This window comes from Strix uralensis, chromosome 3 (assembly GCF_047716275.1).
Source record: "Strix uralensis isolate ZFMK-TIS-50842 chromosome 3, bStrUra1, whole genome shotgun sequence".
Lineage (NCBI taxonomy): Eukaryota > Metazoa > Chordata > Aves > Strigiformes > Strigidae > Strix > Strix uralensis.
In genome coordinates, this window is record NC_133974.1 from 131,340,489 (window position 1) to 131,365,067 (window position 24,579).

Genomic DNA, 24,579 nt, shown 5'->3' on the forward strand with positions numbered 1-24,579 from the left:
CCGCAACACGAACTTCAGCAGCAAGGGGAAAAACAGCTCAGGAAGTCCTAAGTCTTGCCTTCATTTAGAAGGATTTCCTTCAAGAACAATGTAGTTCTATGCTTATTTTATTATTTACCAAAGCAAATTTGGATTAAAAGCAGAAAAAACACCTCCATTTTATTTTATTTTGGGGGAAATTACAGAATAAAGACACTTTTTGTAAGATACCATATTGTTCTTAAAGTTCCCTTATACATATATTCCTTATTTTTCCCAGTCTCAACATTGAAAGTGCCTAAGATAAATTACCTAAGTTTCTCTAATGGCACTCCCTGAATATTTTTTGGCCATATTCCTAACTTTCAGGCATTAGTGTTCCACTTCATAGTACTTTTTATTAAATAAGGCCTTATGTCTAACTGTCATGAGTAAACCCAGAGCAGCTAGAAGAAAAGACAAAATCTTCCTTCAGAATTTCATTACCGTTTTAACAGGGGCTTCAGTGAGCATCACTTAGTACCAGAGAGCTGTACGCCGCTAATCAATATTTTTATTATTACTTTTGTTAAACAGCATTTACTGCTGTTTATCAATCGGAGATAATCAGCTCCCTGGGTAGTAAACCACCTCTCCAAATTATCCATAGTCCTCTTAAGAGGACAATTGTACAAGTAAATACTTTACAATTCACACAGTTTATTCAACATACTGCCATCAGCAAGACAGCATTCGCCTAGGTCAGCTGCGAGTTAGCTTTCCATAAACAGTACTTGAAATAGCTGGCAGCACAGCTGTGCGGTATCAGCTAACAACCCATGGACTTGTCTGGTTTTGAGGCAGACTCTGTCATCTGGAGCAGGCAGAGATGTAGTGCTAACCAGTCAGCAGCACACCACCAGTCTGATGGGGTCTGCATCGGTTGCAGCCACCGCGGTCGCAAAAGGCTCAGTAAAGCTCTACAGACGCACTGTGACCGGCCTTGAAATCAAGGGTAGGTTCTGGTAATCCCCAGCCCCCAGACAGTACAAGAGCTCTTTGGGATGTGGTACAGGGGTAGAATTTCACTTTTGGTGTATAACTGCAGCCTTGAAATAGCAATGTTATATATACCGCCCCAGAGAAAATTGTTATTGGGCTAATTGGACATCCAAGGGTTTAACATGCCCCGGAGATTCAGAATTTAAATATGTTCTTCAACCACTAACAATTCTCTTGTACAATAGTACATCTTGTTCCTCTCACAGGAATGCATCTTGGATAAAGGCACGTGCCAGTCTTAAAAGCAGGCTCAATCTCCACACTAAGAAATTCAGATACTGGAAATTACTTTTCCTGCGATATGAATGAAAACAGAAACCTAAATACTCTACATCACAGGCCCTACCCCCTCCCCCCAGCACCAGTGCATGAGGAAGGACTTGACATCAGTAGAGCTACAATGTCATAAACTAGGTATCAGCGAGGAGAACATACGCTCATTATTGGGTTTTGCTAATAAGCAAGTGATCGACAATGACGTCAAGAAGTCATAATAAACTGGAAAACGTGCCTACACAGAAAGATTAATTAGAAGAAGTAATGAAGGTGAATACTCATTTCCTGCCTGGTGAAGAGCCCTAACTCTGAAAAGGTGAAAAAGGATGTTTGCCTACTGACAGCACATGCACATGCACACGTACACAACACACAGCCAGGGGAAGGCACACCTGCTTCAGATACAGACTCCCCTCTTTTGGGGGTTTCACGTCCTCCAGAGCTAGTTCAGAATTTTCACAGCAAAACTGCTGCCTTTGGAGGACATACAGCAGCACAAAAAAAATCAGGAAAACGGAAAGCCAGGCTGCAGACAAGATAATATACCCACCACTGGCAGAGGCTGTCTGCAGATTTTACAGACCTTCTAATCCAGCAGAATATTTGGAGGAGACTGGCGATGTAAACAGCATCTGTATAGTTAGAAATGCTCAAAAATAACAGCCACACAGCCACACACAGTGAACCTAAAACTCCTATGATTTGTAGCATGAGGTGGTTTGTGTGTCTTCCCAGTACTGGGATATATAATAAAAGTTGTCATTAAAGCCAAGAAGATGGGACTTGAAAGAAGATTCTCTAGGAAAGGATCCTACAGAGCATCTTCTGTCCTTACACACTAACCCCAAATCAAACAGGAAGGCACTGTTGAACTATGGAGTACATTGTTACTGTACATACAGACCAAGGGCTTTATCATTTCTGCTCTGTGTGATGCCAGCTGCCAAGTGTGCAGAGCTGCTGTAAAATACAAAGACTGCAGGGGTAAGCAAAAGGCAGGAGAGGAAAGAAGGGTCAAGTCCACATTTTTAATGTTAAAAAGTCTTAAAGCAAGTAAATGTCAGTTTTGCACTAACACTTGCCTTATTTACCAGTCACTTGTACTTCAAGAACTTTTCTCAAACTCCTTAAAAACAAAGCAAGCAAGCAAGCAAGCAAAGCCACCAAACCAAAACTTCCAAACACCTTTATCACATAACACCAATTACTAGCGGAGTGCATACGCTCACACAGGAATATCACATGTATGGAGACAGCATATATGCTATTTAAAGGTCATTATTTTCAGTGTACTATCTCTTAAACAGACTTTTAAAAACGAAAATAACCACAAAAGCCTAAAAGTATAGTGGGGAGGGGAAACAGCTAGGATATGAAGCATTAAAGAGAAGTATCGGAACTGGCAGAGCTTCAGCAGAGAAGGCAATCTGACAGGCACGCCGAGAGATCAGTTATCCTCCCAACGATCAGGAGAGCTGATGTCCTAGCAGCCAATTTTTGAACCGTGCTAATAATAGGTCAGTCAGCAAAGCTGATGCTACATATTCAACCAAATCTATCTACAAGCTGCAGGCATGAACACAAAAGACTTTTTTAATTAAGGAGGAGAAAAGAGACTGAAAGGCTAGCTCATTACACACCGCTGTCTTCTTTTACCAGGAGCCCTTCTCAGCTAGAAGACATTAACATCTCCAACACCAAAGCACTCCTGCTGCCGGAGGTTGGAACCACGCTGTACCAGGTGATAATGAGGCAGTAACAGGCTGTCCCTGGTGCAGCCCTACTCACAGAGGGCTTCTCCAACAGACCAAGTCAGGGTAGAAGGGGAAACAGGCACAGGAAGGTGGAGCAGCCCAGTGCTGAACTATGGCAAATCACGACCAAGAGGAGGCAAGTACCCAGGTCTCCCGACTCCCAGCTGTTTCCTAAAAGCACACATTCCTGTTAGCTAAGGCCTAGTATCTACTGCTGCACGAAATGATATTACGACCTGATGAGATGCAAATTGTAAGAAAACTCTTACTTAAGTCACACAGCATTTGAAAGCTTGACAGACACCCACTGAAGAAGTCACTTGAATGTGTGCTAGTTGACTTGGCCACAAGTTTTCTTCCCTGAAATATTTAAGCTGAAAATTGTAACAACAAAACAGCTTCCAGCAGCCAGATCATAAAGGTCTCTTACACAAAACCTCAAGTTTCCAATTTTTGGAGCATTTAACATTTACAGCTATCTACAACCAAAGCTTACGAAGTCTTAGCCCATCAAAACAAAAGATGACCTACAATCGCATCTTCATAGGAAAGTCACAGCCCACTTTGAATTCGACAGCAAGGATAAGATTCTTGCATACCACAAAATATGTTAGGACTGTTCTTAGTACCTGATAATTCAACCATTCTAAATGTGGCTGACTCCAGAGTCATCTTCCCTTTTTGAAGTTTTTTGGCTTCCTCATTTCAGAAACCGGATCTATGTTGTGGATTAAACCCAAAACTAATTTTCTATTCCTGCCTCCCTCACAACAATAAGGGAGATATTTAGCAGTGGGAAATGCTTATTAGAGATCTTCCGTGTTTGATGTAGTACCATTTCCCTAATGGGCCTTGAACAATTTCCATGTTTTGAAAGCAGAGAGACTTCCTTTTAAAAATGAAATCAGCAGTCTGATGGGAAGTTGACTTCCACGAAATATTTCCTCCCATTTTCGCTACCTGTGGCAATCCCCTACCACTTTCCCTGTCTTCTTTCATTCCACTCACATGCCGATTTTTAAGCAGTTGTGAAAAAATATGGGCTGCAACCTTCAGGTGACCATGAACTGTTGCTAGACTGACTCCCCTACTGTGTTAACTGTGGAGCCAGAAATTTTCCTCACTTCAAAATACAACATTTTCTGTTGTCAGAAAGCCAGCAAGGAGGCAGTGTTCTTCACTGAAAAGGCCACTGGCACACCATTTCCAGCATGTACCTATCAGTATGGGTGTTAGCTCATGTACTGGTATTTATTCCTGAACTCCTAGGTACTGCCTTTACAGATACAGGTGAGGAGTTATTTCTATATTAAAGAGAAAGCAAATGCACACAGGTGAACTTTCCAGGATTACTACTCGGGCTGCTATCAGAGGTAGAAGCTCAACCTTTGAATACTTTTTACCCTCAGCTCCTCCAAGCCAGCGTCAGGACCTCCAAGCTGAGAACTCCTGTTACAGATCAGTTAGCTTCTCTACTTCTGCCAAGTTGACTTTTATGCTGCATATCGCATAACTGCATCTTCACTGGGGGGAAGAACTCGCCTTTAGGATTTCACCTCCCAATTCTGCACTGCTTAGCCTAATGGTTACAACAGTCCCTTAGCAAGCAGTTGCATCCTTGAAGAGATTCTATTCTGTTTCCCATTAAAACCCTGATAGCCACACAACTTTGGATGTCAATATTTACGGGTCATTTTCTTACCCCCAAAAATTCCGTTTGCATTCCAGCAACATCATCCCTGGTCTCAAGTTTCTAATGCCACTATGGTGGCTCCTAACATTACACCACATCAACCAAAAAGACTGCAAAACCCAGGAGAAGGCCCAGATTATTTGCTGTGCCACCACTATTATTTTACTAGCTGCTTCAGGTTTACTCCCAGTTTCCAGTGTCATTGAGAAGCAAAACCTCGCATCACCCCAACTCCTTGTCCCAGGGGAGTCCAGATCCAGCTTTCCAGTGAAAACTACTCTGTGTCACCTCTTCCACCATGTGACTTGTTTTGAAAAACAGATACCATCCCAACTCCATCTAACTGTGCCAAAAGACTACCATCACCTCCACGGGACCTCCTCCACCTTCAAGAGCCTGAAACCCCTCACACGCCTTCAATTTCCAACTGAAATATAGTGAGTAATCCCCACCCTCAAAAATCAAAGGCAATCCATCTGTAGCTTCGCACTCAGTTCACACATGCAAGTAAATGCATAAAGGAACAGTGCCACAGGGAGCAAGTCTTGAGCAACATCATTCATGGAATGAATTTAACTTCCCCTTCCGCAGGAAAGGATTATAATTGGCTATCAAAAGGGTCCTTCTGGTAACAAACTTTCCTCCCTTTGGTATTATTTCTGTTCATGCCCGTTTGACACTAGAGAATGTGCATATGTAGATTATACAGAATGTTTTTACAGGAGTCCATGAAGAAGCACCACAAGTACTAGAGCACTAAGAACACAAGTCGTCTAATACAGAATTTGCTACTAATCAGCAAAAAAACTCCACTACAAAAAGACCTCAATATATACAAGTCTTGTTCAATGCCCAGTAGAATGCCCGTGTGGTACATGGATCTAAGTCGTTCTGACTCCTGTGTTTTGCACCGAAAGCAAAGGCAAATCCATCTGTATAACAAACCATGTGGTAGAGGCCCATGTATCCAATATCCATTATCAAACAGAATTAACAATAAGAGATGTTGACTGCTGAAATGATAAAAGAATGAGGAAAAAGAGCAAGTTATTCATTGTACATGTTAAAATAATCTCTTATGTGAAGAGACATGCACCATCTTTTTTCATTCAATTAACGATATTTACAATCTCAGTTCTTCAAAGGGTCTAGTTATTCAGCTTTTTTTTTCCCCTTTTACATGCTGGAAAGGGAAGCGTGAATACATGTTTAATGATGCACTTCTTGGATGTTTTCAGCTGTGAGATGCATCACTGAGTAACCTTGCTCTTGAAGAAATTAAGCCAAACAGTTGGGGTTTGGAGCAGGTATTTTTAAACCTAGTACTATTAAATATTACATTTTTCTCATTAAATTATTAGCTATATTTTAAATATTGATATATTAACTTCAGCCTTTATTGTGTGCTTGTCAAATGCACTGTAAAAACTATACAGATGTAATGAAAAGATCTTTGATCCATAGGGCAGGACAAATATTGACCCAATTGTTTTAAAGCCCTGATTCAAAACAGACACAAAAGAACTCCCTTAAATAACACAGCCAAAATCTCCAGCAGCTGGAAAAATGCCACATCATCTTTCATTTGGATGAGGGCAATGGGATTGACAGAGAATTTATAAACGTACTGAAGCCAAGCCTAATCCTACAGAATTCTACCTGCAGCCCTCAGCTCCACTTCACACATTCGCTCTGCGGTCTGTGTTGGGTTTTCAGGCCCCAAGAAACTCATGATCACCTCATGACACAAGAGGGAAAAGGACCTTCCAGATCAGAAAAATCCTCTTCTCTTTTATCCTAAGGAACCACTTCATGTAGCCTCACTAAATGAAAAAGCTCCAGCTCAAGGCACAGAATTATTGCTACAGGCTCATATAGCAAGCTCACATTCTGTGGCTAAGCTACAGTGCGTTAGTACCAGTTCTGCCAGTGATGTTCACACATAAATGCAAGCCTGTCCCTGTATCAGGAGAAACTACCCCTACACTCCTTCCCTTGAAAACTGCAAAACTGTCATTACTAAAAAGCTGTACAAGATGAGTCTCTCTGTCTTCAGACATCCCCAGCCTGTCAGTCTGAGCAAGCCAGAGCTGGGGGAAACAGCTGCCTGTAGGTACTTCTGTACCACTGTGGTCTCACCACCCCACCTTCTCACATATATACATAAAAGCTTGAGGTATGAATTGTGCAAGCAAGCCTCTGAAGCAAGGACTCCTTCTCACTAAACCATTCAATTGGGCTGTGCTACTGCTCTAATTGCAACCAGCAGAGGAGGGAAGCTTCAGCCACAACGTCTCCTCCTACGGAGCAGGTATCACCTCAGCACTCACAGTAGTTTCTCAGCACAAAACTTCCTTCGGACAAATGGGATCACCATCTGTTTACAACAGCATTTCTGCAGAAGGTATGAGAAATCACTGTTCAGTCCCCAGGACTGGATGCTTATGCTTAGTTTCATGACACAGACTGTTAGCTGATCTCTTTCCATAGTGCTGTGGAAGAGACTGGGTCTGCATCCTCTGTGTTTTCAGCATGCTGCCATGTCAGTGTAGTTACCTAGCTCTAAAAATAAATTGGAATAAATGAGTATGTGCTACTGAGATGAAGAGGACAGCATACTACACCATCCTCAGCCTTTTAAAAAACTAAATGGCTCCACCATAAAAGCAGTTAGTTGCTTTTCTCCTTTTACTCCTTTACTCGGGCAGTGTCAGAACCACACTGAGTCAACAGCTAAGTGTCTTCTCCTGACATCCATTTGATTGTGCAACATAACTTCCAGCTAAAGGATGCAAGAATAATAACGCACAAACTGTCTGACAATACATATTTCTTCTCCTACTCTGCCCGTGCATCCATTGATACATTTATTCACAGACAGAATCACAGTCTTTCTCTGGCTTTGCTTTGCTAGCTAGGTTAAACACACCAAATGCTTCCAGTCTCTTCTCATCTCCTGAGAAACGCTTTTTATTATCACTCCTTCCTATTCTAGCAGACTTTCTGTTCACCTGGTCGAGTTGTGATTTATCTTTCTTCAACACTCATGACCAGAATAAGAACAAGTGGAAGAAATGGCATTCCATTTAAAAAAAAAAAAAAAAGTAGCAAGAAATTGAGATATGTTTTAGTCGGGTCATAAAAATAAGACAATGCAATGAATACTGTCTGGTTTTGCTATAGTTAAGAAACATTACAGAAACAATAAGATATGTAACAGATGCTAGCTTGTCACATTAATTAATTTTTCTTTTTTAAAACTCATGTTGAGAATCATTCAAGTAATAATATGAAATCACCCAGCACTCTGCATACAGATGAAGAAAATATTCCAGAACCTTCAGCAATAAAAGAATTTCATACTGAAAAATACAATTAAAATTGGAAAGCTGTCCTGCCATCTGTTTAAAACAAAAGGTTTTAAATTTCCTTTTTGTTATCAGAAGATAGCAAAATGCTATGTACAACTTTATTTTGGAGGATTATCTTTACTGGTGACAGCAAAATATACTTAAATATGCAAATACACAGTAAGCATTGTGAACTGCAGGCTACCACATTACTATTACCAAATTGTAAGATCTGAGCTTAAATGAACTTGCTCAACAGACCTTCTCTGCAGCTATGACCATACTAAGATGGGCACCGAAAGTGAACTGAGCACATAAAAATCAAAAAGAAATGGCACGTGGTCAGAAGAACCTGTATACATTTCCATCACAGGATACTGTTTACTCTGCTGATAAAGTCATCAAACAGAGAAGTCTGATCAACCACTTGAATACAGCTCTTGTTAATGTCAAAAAGCAGTTGTGCTGGACCTGGGTACCTGGCAGGACTCATTGGAGCCAGCCCAAACATAATTCAATGGTCAAATCACACACAGTCATGAAGAAACGAGCAAGACACATGGATACTTATTTTGCAGTGAAGGAGTCTTGAGCAATTAGTCTACTCTTTGCCTTGCCTGTAAGTGGTCAGATGGCCACTCTGCTGCAAAACAGGCTTCTGGGGGCTCTCTCCCTCTTCAGTTTGCCTTCTTTTAAAGTTCTGTTCCTGCTCTTAGAAGCAAATGACGAGAAGATGGCACCACTAAGCCCAGCTGCCACTGACTGCCACTGATACCACTAGAGTGGCCGCCCTTACAGTCTTCCCGTTCAGCATAACGTTAAGTGGGATGGATCTTCACAGGGCTGAAACCACAGACCTAGGATGATTTATTAGGAGCATATGGCTCCTGCAAGCAAAGTATGAAATTTGCTACTAATTTATCAGAAAGCTACAGGGGACAGTAAGTTAAGAGTCCACACTGGTCACATATATAAAACTTCTTGGTAAGAATGACTTCACTGGCAGCCTTTCTGACCCATCATCTGTTCGACTCCAGCATTATCCAGACTCGCCAGTTGGGCTGGAAACCCTGCAAGGGTTGCTGATTCATGGAGAACTACAAGATGGGGTCAGTTACACTGATGGAGGGCTGCAGTCAACATGCATCTTTACCAGGAACTTTGAGCTCTGACTGCACAAAGCACAATCTAAAAGACTGTCCAGGTATCCTGCTGGACAACAGACGCTACATATTATTTTCCTTTCTCTGCAACAAAGAAGAAAGAAAAGGAAGGGAATAAGAAAACAATGCAAGAAGCAGCTCAACCAGCCAATAAGTTAGAGAAAGCTGCAGAGCTACAACCACCACTTCCTTAAGCTAAATAAAAACTTAGCACAGGGGAGTGGGGTTTTTTGTTTTGTTTGTTTTTTCCCCTCCAGTGATTCACGTCATTTTTGTGTAACTTTACTGATAAGGCAGCAGCAACCAAAGGAGCCAGATTCCTAATTTAAAAGCCATATCATCATCCAGCAGTAATTTACTGCTTTGCACAGCAACTGGCACATGGGACAGTTAAATGGCTAGAAAAATGACTGCTACTCGTGCCTCATCTCTACACCTGTTCGTAGTCAGCTCCCAGGAAAATGTGTCTGACCAAGGATGCTGGCAGGCAGGCTTCTCTGGGTTCATCCCTTTGTTTAGCAAGGCCTATCCTTCCATAGGCAGAAAATAACAGGCCCTGGTTATGATAAAAGAAAATGCTTAAAAAAAATAATAATTAGGGGAAAAAAAAGAGAAAGCAATCACAGAGTTTACATTGCCCTGCTATTATTTCTTCATGTAGTCCCACTGTCATCACAGGATCACTTTACACAAAGAGAAGAAAATGAAGAGAATTTCCTATATAACCTCCATTTTAATATATTTGTAATTTCACAATAAACATGAACCCAACCATTCTCTGCAAAAGCAGAAAGTGGCATTTCCTTCCTGGTCCTTGCACTATCAGCACCCCAATAAAAATAATTTTCTTTCTTTAGATAGACACTGCTAGGATGGGGTTTAGCAACAAGCTTCACCTAGTTGTCATGAATTATTAACCAGAAAAAATCCCTCTTGTTGCCTCTTTGCAGAGGCTTGATCTGCAAGTTTAAAAATCAAACTGACACTTACGTGTCTCGTACAAATACCCAACCTTTTAGAAAATGCTCTGAGCATTACAAATACATTTTTTCACCAATAGGAGAACAACAATTCTATAAATAGCTATTCTTCACAGAACTGCTTCAAGACATTGTTTTTACAGACGACAGTAGGAAACTGAAGGAGGTCTTAGTGCCAAACATATTAAAAGTGAAATAAACTCTCCAATCAACTCTGGGTTTCCATTTATTATTACAAAGTTCACCGTTATTTTTTGGCTTATACAATTAGTTTATGCAAGGGAAGGAACAAAACAGAAGACTGTACTGTGTTCTGGCACAGCTACTGGGTTGGTGTAAATCAGTCATAGCCTTCAACTTCTGAGGGCATTCACTTCACTTCTTTGGGCAGTAATTTAACATCTCTGGACTATCAATGATGAACCCACTATTACCCACCACAACCTTGTACCAGCACAAGCAAAGACAAGATTTTTATTATAACTCCATGATATGATTTCCAAATACACTGACTCAAAACTGCGCTCCATCTCCTCTAAAAAGCAAACATAGGAAGATAAATATGATCTAATGTAATAGCAAATTGCCTGTTCCGTCTGCACATTTAATGGTTGCCACCTCCTCAAGCAATTTTTGCACTGGTGTCTAAACATAAAATCAACAGGAACTCCTGAAAAACAGCTACACAACTGGTAAACCAGGTTTCCGTAGCCAGAATACTACAAGTAGGTATTTACTCATTTTGGCATATACTCCAACACAAGGCCAAAGCTCAAGCACTACCAAGTTCTAACACCGTTTTCAACAGGGAACCGGTACAAGCACTTACTTCATAAGCACTTGAAATTTCATCTGTAAAGAAGGAGGAAGCTCGTTCAGTTCCTAGTTTTGATACAGTATTTTGCTATAACAATTGCACCAATAATTTTCTATTATATGTCTGATACGGTATATGAAACAAACTGCACCAAATTGCTCAGGGTACTGACACTCTCTCACCCCAGCTCAGCTCTACAGTCTCCAACAGCTGGAAACATGACAGTGCTGATTTCAAGGGGTGACACGGATGTGAAACTGGAGTAACGCAGCAATGAATCAGGCCGTGAGCTTTCCCAACAGCTCCCCAGCCGTAAGAGTGATCTAAGCATACCGGAATGTTTTTGAAAGAAAGTAAGTGTCCAGCGAGGATTAGTAAGAACTTTGTGACGTGGCCCACCAGGCACGGCCAGGGAGCACACAGCAGTTCAGGAGGAAGAATTCAAAAGGAGCTCTGGCCTCTGGGAATCCTGGGTCTGCCATGCACCACAGCAACATCCTCAGTGTACAGAAGGCAAGACAGAGAAACCACAAGCCAACTACGAACCACAAAAGCATCCCAAATGGATCCTTGCCTGTAAACCAGCACAATTATACACCTCACCAGTCATCAGATCATTAACATGGCTGGAAATTTTCAAGACATTACCATCCAACTCTCCACGTTTTGTGCACCAGGGATGAGCCACAGGCCTGTTGTATTTGCTCCCCAGAAGAGCGGAGGAACGTATGCTGATGTAATGCTTGTCTGCTGTGCCAGGACCGGCACGCAAAGCCTCCTGATGCCTGCCTGTCACACCACAGAAAACAGAAAGAACCATTCTGGAGCAGGAAGCTTTTCTCTTACCTTGTTTTGATCTGTCCAATAAAAGAAAAATCCCTGTGGATCTGTTCTGAGAATAATTGGAGTCACAACAGTGGAGTCCTGGAAGAAAAAAAGGACAAACAAAAAAATCCATGTCAGCACACAGAACACACAATTATGCACCAGCTGCTTTGCCACCTATATTAATGAGTTGCAACATCTAGAAATTACCCTGAAGGTATCACTAGCAAGATGTCACTAAAAGAATTTAATATCACCTGCCTAATCTCCATTTTTCTGACATAATGTATTTCCATTACTGAGAAGACAGCACTAAGTAACTCCAGACTTGTCAACACATGGAGTTACTCCAGAAAAGCTGGAAGTAGATGAAGTTAAACAAACATAACACACTAACTGTCAAACTAGAGCCCACACAGGAAAATACTATAGATATAAGAAGTCCACTGCCCACCTTGATCCAAATTAACCTTCAGATATAGACAAGAGCTAAATGCCTGTAAGCTTGACTTTAACATACAAAGACTGAATTTGCCTAAAAGACCTGGAATAGCATCCACTACATTAAGACCTCTGACAATTGTTTTCCACTAGTATTCTTCTATTTCTTCTACAACCAAACTATGAAGATTTTACTACTGGGACTATATATATATTCCACCCTACCTTCAAATCAGTTGAAAACCTGTCTACTCGGGTAACTCAGGTCATTTAAAACCAAGCACATTTGTAAGTACTGTAAGTAAAGCAGCCTGTTACCTACATATTCCTGCCTTCTGACTGACAGCAGGTACCTGACTTGGGAGATACAACCTCTAACTGAAGCCTTTTCTGTAGGTGGGCGTTCGTGACATTGCTTACCCATCAGGATTCCCTGGTGCCTAACAATAATTGACATCAGTGCAGCCTGGTCCTAATAGGATTCTTCTGCTCTTTCCTCCACTATTTTTCATGACAACTGTAAAAATGCTGTTGTCTTGAGACCTCTACCTGTTTGCCAAACTCAATTTAAAAGTTATGGAGGGAGCACAGTAAGGAGGAGGAAGACAGGCAGACAGAAAAATTGCCTAAGCCCTATCTCCACAGGAACCCAGGCTAAACACACAATTCCTCCTCAAAAAGGATGCATATTTCTGTTGAAGTGTTACAGGTATTTTACAGCTTTAGCATTCACCTATTTCCAAAGCAGCAGTATGTGAGGTCAGTCTATATTCCTTTAAGGAAAAAATGGGCTCTAATAGGCTCAAATTTAAACCAAAGTGTGGGGTTTTTTCAAGTGCAAATAATGTTGATAGAAGTGACATTATCATACATAAATAAAAACTAACTTATGCAAGTGCCATTTCCAATGCAAGACAGCAACACTTGTCTATATCATGCCACCAGTACAGTCCTTTGTGACAGAGTACCAACCTCCCAGCAACGGGCATCTGTGAAACAGGGAAGTTGAACTATTCCCAGTTTACAGCTAGAAAAAAAAAAAAAGACTCAAAGAAGCTAAGTGACAGGCCCAGCACCAGTCAGAAGCCTGAGGGGGAAAAAGTAGAAGAATAAACAAATGAGTGCAAAAGTTCTCTTTATAACTGGAAGATCTGGGCTGTGGATTAACTGTGCCACAGGTACACTGACACCCAAATGGGTGCCACGTGAGCTTTCAGAGGCTGGGAACAAGTGCGGCTGTACCTGTGCCAGACACTGCTACAGGAACACCCCAGCTGGGATCAGAGCTCGTTCACAACACACCACTGACCCTTTTCCTCATTACAAGAAAACAGTGTTGTATGCACTTCCCCTAAGAGAAAAGACATACAGAATTTGTACTTTTTTTTTTTTGCCTGTTTCTCCATAGTTTCTAGCCTCTTGTACACCTGAGAGTCAGGTATTGTTTGAGTGCAACAGGCAAATTTATTTTTAAAATACACCAGGCCCCGAAGAGATGTTGACTGGCTGCCTATATCCAAAAGCTCCTACAAAACTGTTCTTAAACCTCTGCCATTCAAAAAGAGGGAAAAAAAAAACCTGCTCTGGAGGTATAACTCTCCTTTTCAGTTTATTTCATTATGTCCCATGCAGCCTGTGTGTAAGTATGTAAAATGAGGAAAGAAAAAGACTAAGTGACCTTCTGCCGTCGGATGAGATATACACAACTTTTAGGGGGAAGAAAAGGAAGTGATGGGAAAAAAAGAAGCATGAAGTGATTATGTCTAGGAATAAACAATTTTTGCTGGTTAATAACTTCAAATCAGTTGCTTCAACCCAAAAGCTGTTTGGATTTGCCTGTGCTGATGACATACAGTTATCGAAGTAATACTTTTGTAGGTGTGGATTGTAAAAGGTTGACTATAATCAGACTCAAAGAAGGAGATGATGAGGGGAAAGAGCCTTCAGTATCTATCAGGTGACGTAAAAGAAACCTCATCATGACAGGAATAATGATGAGCTTTAATTTAAGATCTTCTGTGCTCCAGAAGTTGTTTGGTTTTTTAAATTAAAAAAAGGCAGTTGTGGATAATGCCTCTTTTCTAAATTAACTATATTACTGTGACATTAAGCATAGCACAATTAACGTGCTGACGAACACAAGAACCCCACACTGTCATGCTGTATACAAATGTAGGATCTGAGACTAACTTTGTATGTGTAACTGTGTAATGTGTCTTAGGAACTCTTCCACACAGTTAACAGCAGCATGTGCACAATGTTTTATATATTCTACAAGCTAACTATAACTCTTGTAAGTCCCTGCCACCAAAAGCCACACTTCTTAGTTCTGGGTGTAGAGAAATGGAAATAAACTTCTCTAGTCAGCTCTGCAAGCCCTTCTCCCCAGCTCACGGTAACATGGAGTCCTTTCTCACGTGGAACAGGTCTGCTGCTTTTAATACCGCTCTGCAATCAGGGCTTGCAAAGGCAGGCAACAATCAAAAAGATACATGAAAAACCCTTTCTACAGTACACATTCAAGAAGAAGAGCAATTCAAGGGTCTGAAATAGAAACTTGTTTCAAATGCCAATTGTCTGGTACATTTATTTACAAGAACTATTGTACTATATGGGAGTAACTGTGGTTTACTACCCAGAAGACACACCTGCAGCCATTCATGAGAGTACCCTGAAGCCTATTAATTCAATTTCCTCACCCAAGAGCTGACCTATCTTTTAACTTCCCTGAAGAGATTTACTAACCATACACAACTCTGAAGAGGGTAACAGACAGGACACAATATATAAAGGGAAAAAATAACCAAACAAAACTTGAAGGACAAACTAATAGGGAGCAGATGGTCATTTCTTCCCTAACCCGCTCCGATACAGAACTTGAGAGTAAAACAGAGGGGGGGGGGGAAGTGTCAGCATTGTGCATCTCTAAAGCTGATGGGTTTTGAAATTAATACTTATTTAAATGTCTAGTTGGGGCACAGCTCTTGCAATCCTCTGGATGTCAACAAAGCAAGCAGCCCTTTGGGTAGGAGCCCCAGATTCTTGAGACACTTCCAAGTATTTAAGAAAAGAAGGAGGAGGTGACCAAGGCAAAAATCACCTGTGACCAGAAAGGGGAGAGGAAGAAGAGAAAGACAGTGTCCCAGTCAGTAATGCAAATGATTGTGGGTTATCAGGCTTTTGAAATGCCACCCGTGGGTGCTTGTGGGTTGGTTTTCGACAGATTGTTATTGCAAATTCCTTGAACAGAAAGACTACCTGGCAGTCCCAGTGTGCAGCGTATCACACCAGTCTAAACTTAAGTGAATACTTTTTCTAAGGGGCTTTTAATTTCACCTTCAAAAGCTCCTCACCTTTTTATTTGCTGACTTAGGGCCAATCTTCTATTTTCCTCCAGCCTCAAATAAGTAACGTGGTTGTTCTATGCTTATTCTGTTAAGTTGCCTCCTAATTGGCTGTACGACCTCAGATCCTGCATCAGCAATATGCTTTATTTCGTACTTTTAAACAAAAAGGCTTCAAATTTATGCCCACAAAGTGCCACAGAGAACTCTGGGATCCTTACCAATGAGGCAAAGCAGAACACAGGCACAGAAGATCAATGGACAAATCCATATTTAAGTTCCTGCTAGGTAACCGTTTCAACATTTGATTTTAAGTGTGGGTCCCCTAGACTACACCTTACATCAGCGAGCGAAAAGTGCCACCTTCATTTTGCTATTACTGACCAATAAAGACTATCATACAAAGCCAAACAGTGAAGAGAGTGGAAACCTTGGTTTAGTTCCTTTCTGACTGTACGCCCATGCTTCCTAGTCCTCAGAGCACCCCCACGACCAGGCTGTGCATCCAGCCACAAGAGATGGAGCCTTCTACCCTACTCCTCAACCGCCACTGGTAAGACCTGAAGAGACACAATTAAGAAAGAACGGCTCCGTAAGGGCTCACCACTCTGCCACCTACACCCCAGGCTTTGGTCGTTGCTCCCAGAACTCTCTCTGTACTTTATTCAGTGTGCATTAAGGCAAGGGCATAACACTACTGCCGCTGTGTGTTGTGCCAAGCACAGTTCAGTGTTAAAATGATCAGAGAATGTCACAGGCTAGGACTAGTGTGCCTGCAGTGCAAGTAGCAGGTCAGTCCTGCCATAGATGAAAAGTTCCTAATGGATCTTAAAGTACCTACAGGGGAATGAAAATCTACACGTACCTTGTCAACTAGCAAGACCATGAGTCAGACGAATATGTGTTTTAATAAATCATATATAGATAATGAGGATGTTTCTTAGAAACAGCTGCAGTCAAAATTTCATGTCAACAGATTTTTAAAAGAAAAGCAGACCAAGCCTTTATCTTCAGCCCTTACAACAGGGCACTGTCTTATTAAACCAGACTGTTGTTTCCTGGTTTTGCCTCAGATTTTGAGAGACATCAAACATCCCCAAATATAACCTGAAAACTTTTACACACATCATTATTTCATTTGCTTGAACCTTCTCCTGGAAAATTTCTGCCAAACTGCTTTCCAACACAAAGCTAAGAAATACAGATTATTTCTGGCACAGGCAAAATATTCTGAAACTTTTCTTTCACTTTAGCAAAAAGGCTTGAATTATGGTTAGGGAAGGGTGTAAGGCTGTGGGACAGGTGTGGGGAGAGTCCCTGCAAAGAGTTTTCCTGCCACCCCACAAGCCAGGGGGATTGCAGGCTTGGAGGAGTGGAGAAGGAGTAAAGGAGAAGGGATAGCAAAACCACAGTTTGCACATGGTCAGCAGATAGATTAGCTGTTAAATTCCATAACAGCCGGGTGTACTCAGACTGGAACTAAGCAGGATTACCCGAACAATTAGCACTATGAATTTCTTTAGGCTGACAGCTGAACTCGAGTGAGAGGGCGAGAGTATCCATCCCCTGGTTTTGCAATGAAGCCCTGAAATAATCTGGAAGGGTAAAGATGCCCTCTTTCACTGAGCGCAGAAGAACCAAATCTGCCATGTAAAGGATCAGGCTGCAAGAAGGAAATGTTGGAGAAGGTGAAAGGAGTGCTGAAGGTTGGAAGCAGGGGAAAAAAAAAATAAATAAAAAAAAAATCAAAACAAGAATTGAGTTTACAGGACCCATAAAATGAAATCCCACTTGTTCAATAAGAACATGCAAGAAAATATTCTTCACTATTAGAGTGGTTAAACCCTGGAAAAACTCTGATGATGGCAACCACAAGACAGAAGTCCTCATTCTGCTAAAGACTAACTTCCTGCAAGTTTAAAAGAGCTACTTTGAGCAGGATTTGTTTCTCAGAAGCAGACTACCCTGTCATTTCTCAGGATGTCCGTACTCTTGGGCTCATTATAGCCTTGCCACATGTAGTCTTGATTTGTCTGCACAAGTCCTTATTTGTTGTAGATGTTGCAAATTATGCAGTCAAGAAAGAAGGAATAAAGGGAGATCTTTACAGCAAAAGTAGCCAAATGCCAACCAGGAAGATTTTTATCTCTGCCAGAGAGTTCTCATGTGATGCTGAGCAAATCATTTAAACCAGTCTGTTCATGGGCATAAATGCTATATTCTGATTTTGAGGGATTACTGGAATTGCATTTCCACATTTCATTTTCTAATTTTCAGAGATGCTGAGCCCAAATTCATCTGAAGTCACTAAGGAGGCATTCTGAACATCTGACTGTATAATGCTGTGCAGTCTGAAAATTAGGTCCAAGGCATCTAATCACAGATTTAAAATTAGTCATTTTTTATGTTGGTCTCTTTTTCTGGACCTGTAACAGTACAACTGGGAACACGTTTTGTCACCTCACTGTTCTTGTGAAAATAAAATAAAAGAGCTTATGAAGCATTTACTTTATAATAGATAAAAGACTCCATAATGATTAGTTAACTCTATTTCACTATTTAAAAAAAAGTCTTCAGCATTGAAACATTAAAGTGAAGAAAGCATACAGTGCACAACTTAAATTCACCATTACCTTCCCTTTCACAAAGAATTCCTCATTTACTTAAGAGTCGTTTTCTGGTTTTCAGTTTCCCTACTATCTACTAACACTTCAGAGGGCTCAGACACTACAATAACACAGATGTTATCTGCAACTTAAACATGTGAAGTCTTCACCAGATCTTCTAAGGCAGGCATCTAACCATTCTGTAGGGGATCCAAATCTTTTCTCCCCCCCAAGATAAAGTTAGCAAGAGCTTTCCAATGCAGTTAACCAAGTTCAGGCTTTCCTCTTTACTAAATGTTAACTGTTGGGAGATTCTAAACTCAATCTGATTACTTTCCTACGTTGCAAAAAAACAAAACCACAACGTCTACTCATTTAGATAAAATATTTTTATATAGCACAGAGCTGATATTTGTTTACTCCATAAAGATTAGCAACAAAGAAAGAAAAAGCAACAAAACCTCTAGAATGTTTGACTAACTTCTTCCCTCCAGACTGAAAACATTCAGAAAAAACAAACTCTTTTCAGTTTATTGTTTTATATGCACAGAACAATGATTGTTCATTTTTCATGGCCTCAGTCATGTACTGTAGTGACAGACTTGAGCAGAGTTTAAAAACAACCAAAAAAAGGCAGGAAAAAGCCCAAGTTACTTGAGCATCAACATCTTAAAATCACTTCCAAAAATTTCTAGGTTTTTTCTTTGTTTGATCTCAGCTTATCCATAATAATGATACTCTGATGTTATATTTACTTGTAAGGTTAAAGGGGATGTATCTCATACTCTTGATAATCTTCTTTAAAAGATTCTAAACAAATAAAGAAGCCCCAAAACTTTACATAGCACTCACCGCCTGAGCTCAAAAATGTTTTATAAATACGATGAAGTGTTCTAAGAGAAAGGCATTAAAATAGAACTTGAAAGACCTACGTTCATTTTTGCTGCTCACTGGAAGACCTGGTGAGGTGCTGTAGCCACTGAACATTACCTATCAAGAGGTTTGTTTACATCACTAAAGTTTTCAGGAAAAAAAAAAAAAAAGGCTGTAAAATTGGAATCATGTCCCTCAATTTAGGTAGAGTTACATTACCTTACTGATATAGTTAACTTGCAAGTAAAAGTAAATAGTGTAAGCCACAGAGAGATCAGTCAAATTCTTTATGCAAAGTACATATTATCACTAGGGAAGATAAGAAAGCCTTTAAGCAAGAACTGAAAACAAATCTATTTTTGAATATACACCATCATATTAACTTGCTTCAGTGTGCCAATTACTGCTTTTAGAAAACATCGGTTCAGCTGTGCTCTAGCTGCTGAGCTATTTGTTAACTCAGTTATGTCTAGCTTGTTCCCACTACAGGCCAGAGAAAAATAAAGAAAAAAAAGACAGCCAAGGCAGGTTTCAGCCCCTTCAGACATCAGATCAGTCCTGAGAGAAGTTGCCCTTTATACTCAGGTTTCATTAACCTTCTCAGTTAGCAACACATTCTGCTACATTAAGTTTAATCCCCTACAAAAAAGCTTCACCCATGAACTTAATTGCATTCTTTTTATTTATTTATTAAACTGTTTTAAAACTCTCATCAGGAAAAGCTATTATAACCTGTGTTTCACTAGAGTAGAGTGGATCAAGTCAGTTGTTCTTTAAGCCTTCCCCCTCTCTCACAGCTATCACTTCTCTCTAGGAATGAGAGTGCATCTGTTCAAAGACCAGACCAGTACTTAAGAGACTCAGAGTCTCTTCCCAGTAGTAAGGAAGAAGTGGTTATTAAGGCCCAACTGAAGGCAGCATGAAGAAACATGACTTGAAGAAGCAAGTGCTCAGCCAACCAGCATCTTAAACCAGACACACACACGCACACGTCCACAAAAAAACCCACCCAAGCAACCAGGCACTTTTATCTTTCACCTATTCAAACATCAGCTAGTTCTGTTACGTGCCTTGTGAACCTAATCTACACATCAACAACACGAGTTAACTCTAAAACTTGTTTTCCGACCTGTACACTGTTCTAGAATAAAACAGAAACAGTGTGAGGAAAAGCAGTTACAGGACCACAATCATCTGTTTGACTTTAGTGCTTTATATCCTGATCCAAAACAGAATTCGTGACTAGACTGTATTAGGCATTGGATGGGGTAAGTGATACTGCAGCCGATCCTGATGCACAAAACTGCGACTTGTCTTGCAAAGCCGGAACTTTTTAATTGATCTTAATGCTTTTACAATTTAGAAACTGAAGATGGTCCGCAGAGGAAATGGAATTAAAAGGCTCCCGAGCTGCCTGCCTTCCACCTCCTGCCTGTATGTGATCTTGAGCGGTTGATGTAACCTCTTCCTCTCCTCTTAGCAAAGCTCAGGCAAGGCGTTTCTCTTTCAAACTGGATCATCGTCACTCAGGCAAAGGGGGGAGCAGGCATTGTGTGAGGTTCATGTGTAGCATGTAGCAGACTTCACTGCGGTTCCTCGGAGAGGAGGTCCATATAATGTCAGTACCACACCTACTGATCAGCAGCCTCCGAGTTACTAATTAGGCACAGAGCTACTAGAAGCTCAGGATGGGAAGTGCATGGGTAGATCGGTTTTAAAGTCTGTATCATTACAGCTTTTGTCAGACTGTGCTGCAGACCACGCTGCAGCATCCTTCTAAAAGCTGGCAAATACGTTATTTAACAACTGTTACTCTATACACCATGAAATTCCTTACAAGCCTCTCACGCTCTGGTTTAAATCCTTCCAGCGTTCCCATTTAAAAAACCCACTACTTTTCAGTGGTCTATAACTCAGCTGGAAAAATTTTGCTTTGGGCTGAAACTTGGTACAAGTCATAGGAATTCACCAAAAACACTCTTTTGCTTTATGAAACGCGAGGCAAAGTCAATAGAGCTGTCTTTAAACTGCAAAACAGAACAGCAGGGAGTGTACTACAAGGGTATGCCTTGGCCGGGAATGAATGCTGCCCTGGTGCACAGGCGGAGCAGAAGAACTGAACTCCCGTTCTCCCTCAGAAACGGTAAACAGAAAATGGTGTGCAATAAACATCAGTATGTGAGCCTCGCTCCTCTCAACAGCCCTGTTAGCACAGCAGAGCCAAAGTACTCATTATGGTCTATTCTATTTTACTGTTACATTTTGTAGTTTACTATTTCTCATTACAGCCTATTGTTTCACTAGAGAGTTTGTGCATGCCTATTTACATGAGAGACCACAGAGGTTCAGATTAATAATCATCATTTTTACAAACCCTTCAGGCAGATTAATTTGATAGAAAACAAAGTCTCTGAAGTGGTTATTGGCTACTCAATGGCAAACACTTTTCAAAGTCACCGAACGTGCATTCGTCCGAAGACCTTCTTACAGCCAGACTGCCAAAGGAGATTCATTTCCCTTGAAATCTTGGATTCTGTGGGGCTTCCACTGCTGAAAAGAAACACTCTGGGCAAGATAGAGGGGCTGGGGGTGGGAAATGCATACATATCCACACAATGCACAGTCAACAATGAGTTAATGTAGTATTCTTCATCACACAGCGTGGCTAAATAGGCATCAACTTTCACAAGGTTGCTAATGAAAGCACTCACTAACACAACCGGACTCTCTCTCATCTCAGTCACACAGTCCAGGTAATACCTGTGTATCGCTGAGTAACACCTTTAACCTGAAATGCCCATCTTTTGCCAGAATTTAGCTGTATTTTATTACTGCAGCCTTCAGGTTTACAACTGAAAACCTGTCTTCCAGTTAGTCCATAGCAGACAGGTCAGCCACTGAACATACACTGTGCATGAAGAACACCTCTTCTTCAAATTCTACGTATACAATATACTACTTGGGAAATAACACTTAAGCTAGTAATTTAAACTGTTGCCTAATTGTTTGGACTTTCAGTCTGGAGACTTAAATCACTGTTAACTTGACCTCTACATATACCTGTGGAAATTTCTTGGTAGTTTACCAGAAATAAAACAACAACTGCAATGACAACGCTGAGGTTGTGCTGCCTTTTCCTATACTAAGGAAAACACCAAACCAAGGAAAACATTTTCTCAGGCACGTCATTCAAGCTTAGTTCCCGAACATGGATAACCTGTGTCAAGCCAATGTTTACTACCACGGACAAGGTCAGGTTGCTGAGCTTATAAAAATATATTAGCTTATTATTGTAAATAAAATTTCACACTACAAGCTGTTCAGTTTTTCTGTGTTCTTTCCCTCCTTGAATGTTTAGCACAGGTTTATAGAGGTCAGGCTCATACATTGGGCTGCTGGACAGGCTGAAAGCATCGGCAAAACAGTGATACATAAGAAGACAAGAACAGTTGTTAGACACATGAACTGCTCCTTCTCCCTCTCTGTTGTCCTTCCAGTTGTTGCTGCAGATGTCTTTAGCACAACCAAATCCACAACAAAGTAAGAGCCACGTTAAGGTTCTCAAAACAAGTTATCCTCAACAATTCTGACATTCGAACTACCTGCTTTCCCTCCCAACCACTCCTCCACCACAGCTCGAGTCTTCCTATGCCCCTCTGCCTCCAGACACCATTCGCAGAGACTTTTTGGGGCACCCGTTCCTCCACACACAGCTGAGACACAAACACCCAGTGTACTGTAGACGCAAAGGCTAGCAGAGGTCTTGTCCTTTCCGTTTTCCTTCTGTGCAGCACAGCAGGCTTACTTTCGTGCACTGAGAAAAGGAAAGCTAAACAGAGAAAGGCTACCTTTCTCTGAGACGGTCCCGGGCATAGCCTGCGAGTTGTGCTGCCAAAGGTGAAGTGAAAACCACGCTCCTCTCCTCTATGAGGCAATACAAGGGTAAAGGGGTGGGAAGCAGCAAGTGGTAAGGGGGAAGTGGATGCGATTTTAAGGGAAGTCTCATGCCCTAATGAGCCAAGAAAAAAAGATGTGCCTTCTGTAGAGGAAGGAAGATGAGCGGGGATACTGAAACAGCGAGCCCTGGGAGAGCGTGTCCAGAGCTTGACAACCCCACCAGAGAGACAACAAGGCGGGCAGGAGCCAGAAGGAAGGAGTTTGGGAGGAGGAAACAGGAGATGGAACAAGAAAGACAAGGCACGAGTCGAAACAACTACGTTACGGCGACAGAGGTGGCAACGTGCACGATAGAACGAGGGAGTCAGGAGAGGACGGCGCCCGCGGCAGGCGCCAGCTCCACACAGCTCGCACCGGCCGAGCGCCGGGAGAACCTTCGGAGAAAGTTTGCCCGGCAGCCGGCCGGCGGTGTAACAACGCCTTTCGGCCCGGCCCGGCCCCCACGGGGCGACCGCCCGCCTCGGGCAGGGAGACCCATCGCGACCCTTCCCGACCGGCCTCCAACTCCCGGCCCCACCGCCCCGCACCTGCCCTCCTCCTCCCCGGGGCGAGGGGCGCTCGGTGCCCCAAGGGCCGGCCCGCCGCGGCTCCCCGCTGCCTCCCGGGGCCGGGGCCGGGCCCGGGCGACCGCAACATGTGTGCTGGAGCCCTCCTGCCCGATCGATGTGCCCCGCGCGTTGCATAACCCGAGGGAAAGCAGAGAAGGGGCGGGGGGGGTGGGGGGGAGGCGCGGGGGAAGCCACTCACATCGTCCCACTTGACGAATTTGATGCCTTTCTTCAGCGTGTCGGAGACGCAGACGGGCTTGAGCTGGAGAGCGTGCACCCCTGGCTGTGCCCCGGCCATTTGCACCGCATTGACGCGCTCTCCCCCCGGAGCGGAGAAGCCGCGGGAGGCGGCCGCTTCAGGAGGGGGACGCCGGAGCGCCGAACACGGCCCCGGGAAAGAGGCCGGTAGCTGGGCTCAGCCGCGCCTGGAGCGGGCGGCGAAGCGGCTTGCCCAGGCGGCGAAGGCGAGGAAGGCTTCACCGCCGGCCGTGGAAGGACCTGACGCGGCAGCGGCCGGGGCGAGCCGTGCAGCGGCACATCCTCTATATACACCCGGCTCGCCACGCACACGCAGGGGCACGGAGCGAACGGCTCTGCCCGCTCCGCTCCGCTCCCCTCCCGCCCCTCCTCCTCCTCTTCCTCCCTCCTCCCCGCCAGGCTCGGCCCCCCGAGGTGCCCCCGCGCCGCGCCGGCAGCACCGCGGCGCCACCTGCTGGCGATCGCCGCGGGACCGGCCGCGCCGGACCGTGGGCTCCGCACAAGGCGGGAGCGGGGTGGGGGGGGGGGGGGGGGGAGGCCTATCCCAGCCTTCTTCCAAGTCTATTTTCCTCCCGAGAAATGTGGGAAAAAGCAGAGGGGAAGGGCAGGCGAAGAGAGGAATGGGATGCCCAAAATGTAAAGCGAGCGGCACAGCCAATCCCCGTCTAGACTTC

At 42.7% G+C, this 24,579-nt stretch overlaps 1 protein-coding gene across 4 annotated transcripts in view; it reads right to left on the reverse strand.

The window, feature by feature from the left end:
- The window catches only part of PLCB1 (phospholipase C beta 1), a 406,093-nt gene extending 381,849 nt beyond the window's left edge, over window positions 1-24,244 (reverse strand). For all 4 annotated transcript variants that reach the window (XM_074864428.1, XM_074864427.1, XM_074864429.1 and 1 more), the window contains exons 1-2: window positions 23,847-24,244; window positions 11,900-11,977 (exon numbers count right to left, since the gene is read on the reverse strand). In XM_074864428.1, coding sequence (XP_074720529.1) covers window positions 11,900-11,977; window positions 23,847-23,945 — 177 coding nt within the window. In that variant the 5' untranslated portion in view covers window positions 23,946-24,244. The remainder of the gene's footprint in view (window positions 1-11,899; window positions 11,978-23,846) is intronic.
- Between the last annotated feature and the right edge of the window lie 335 nt (window positions 24,245-24,579).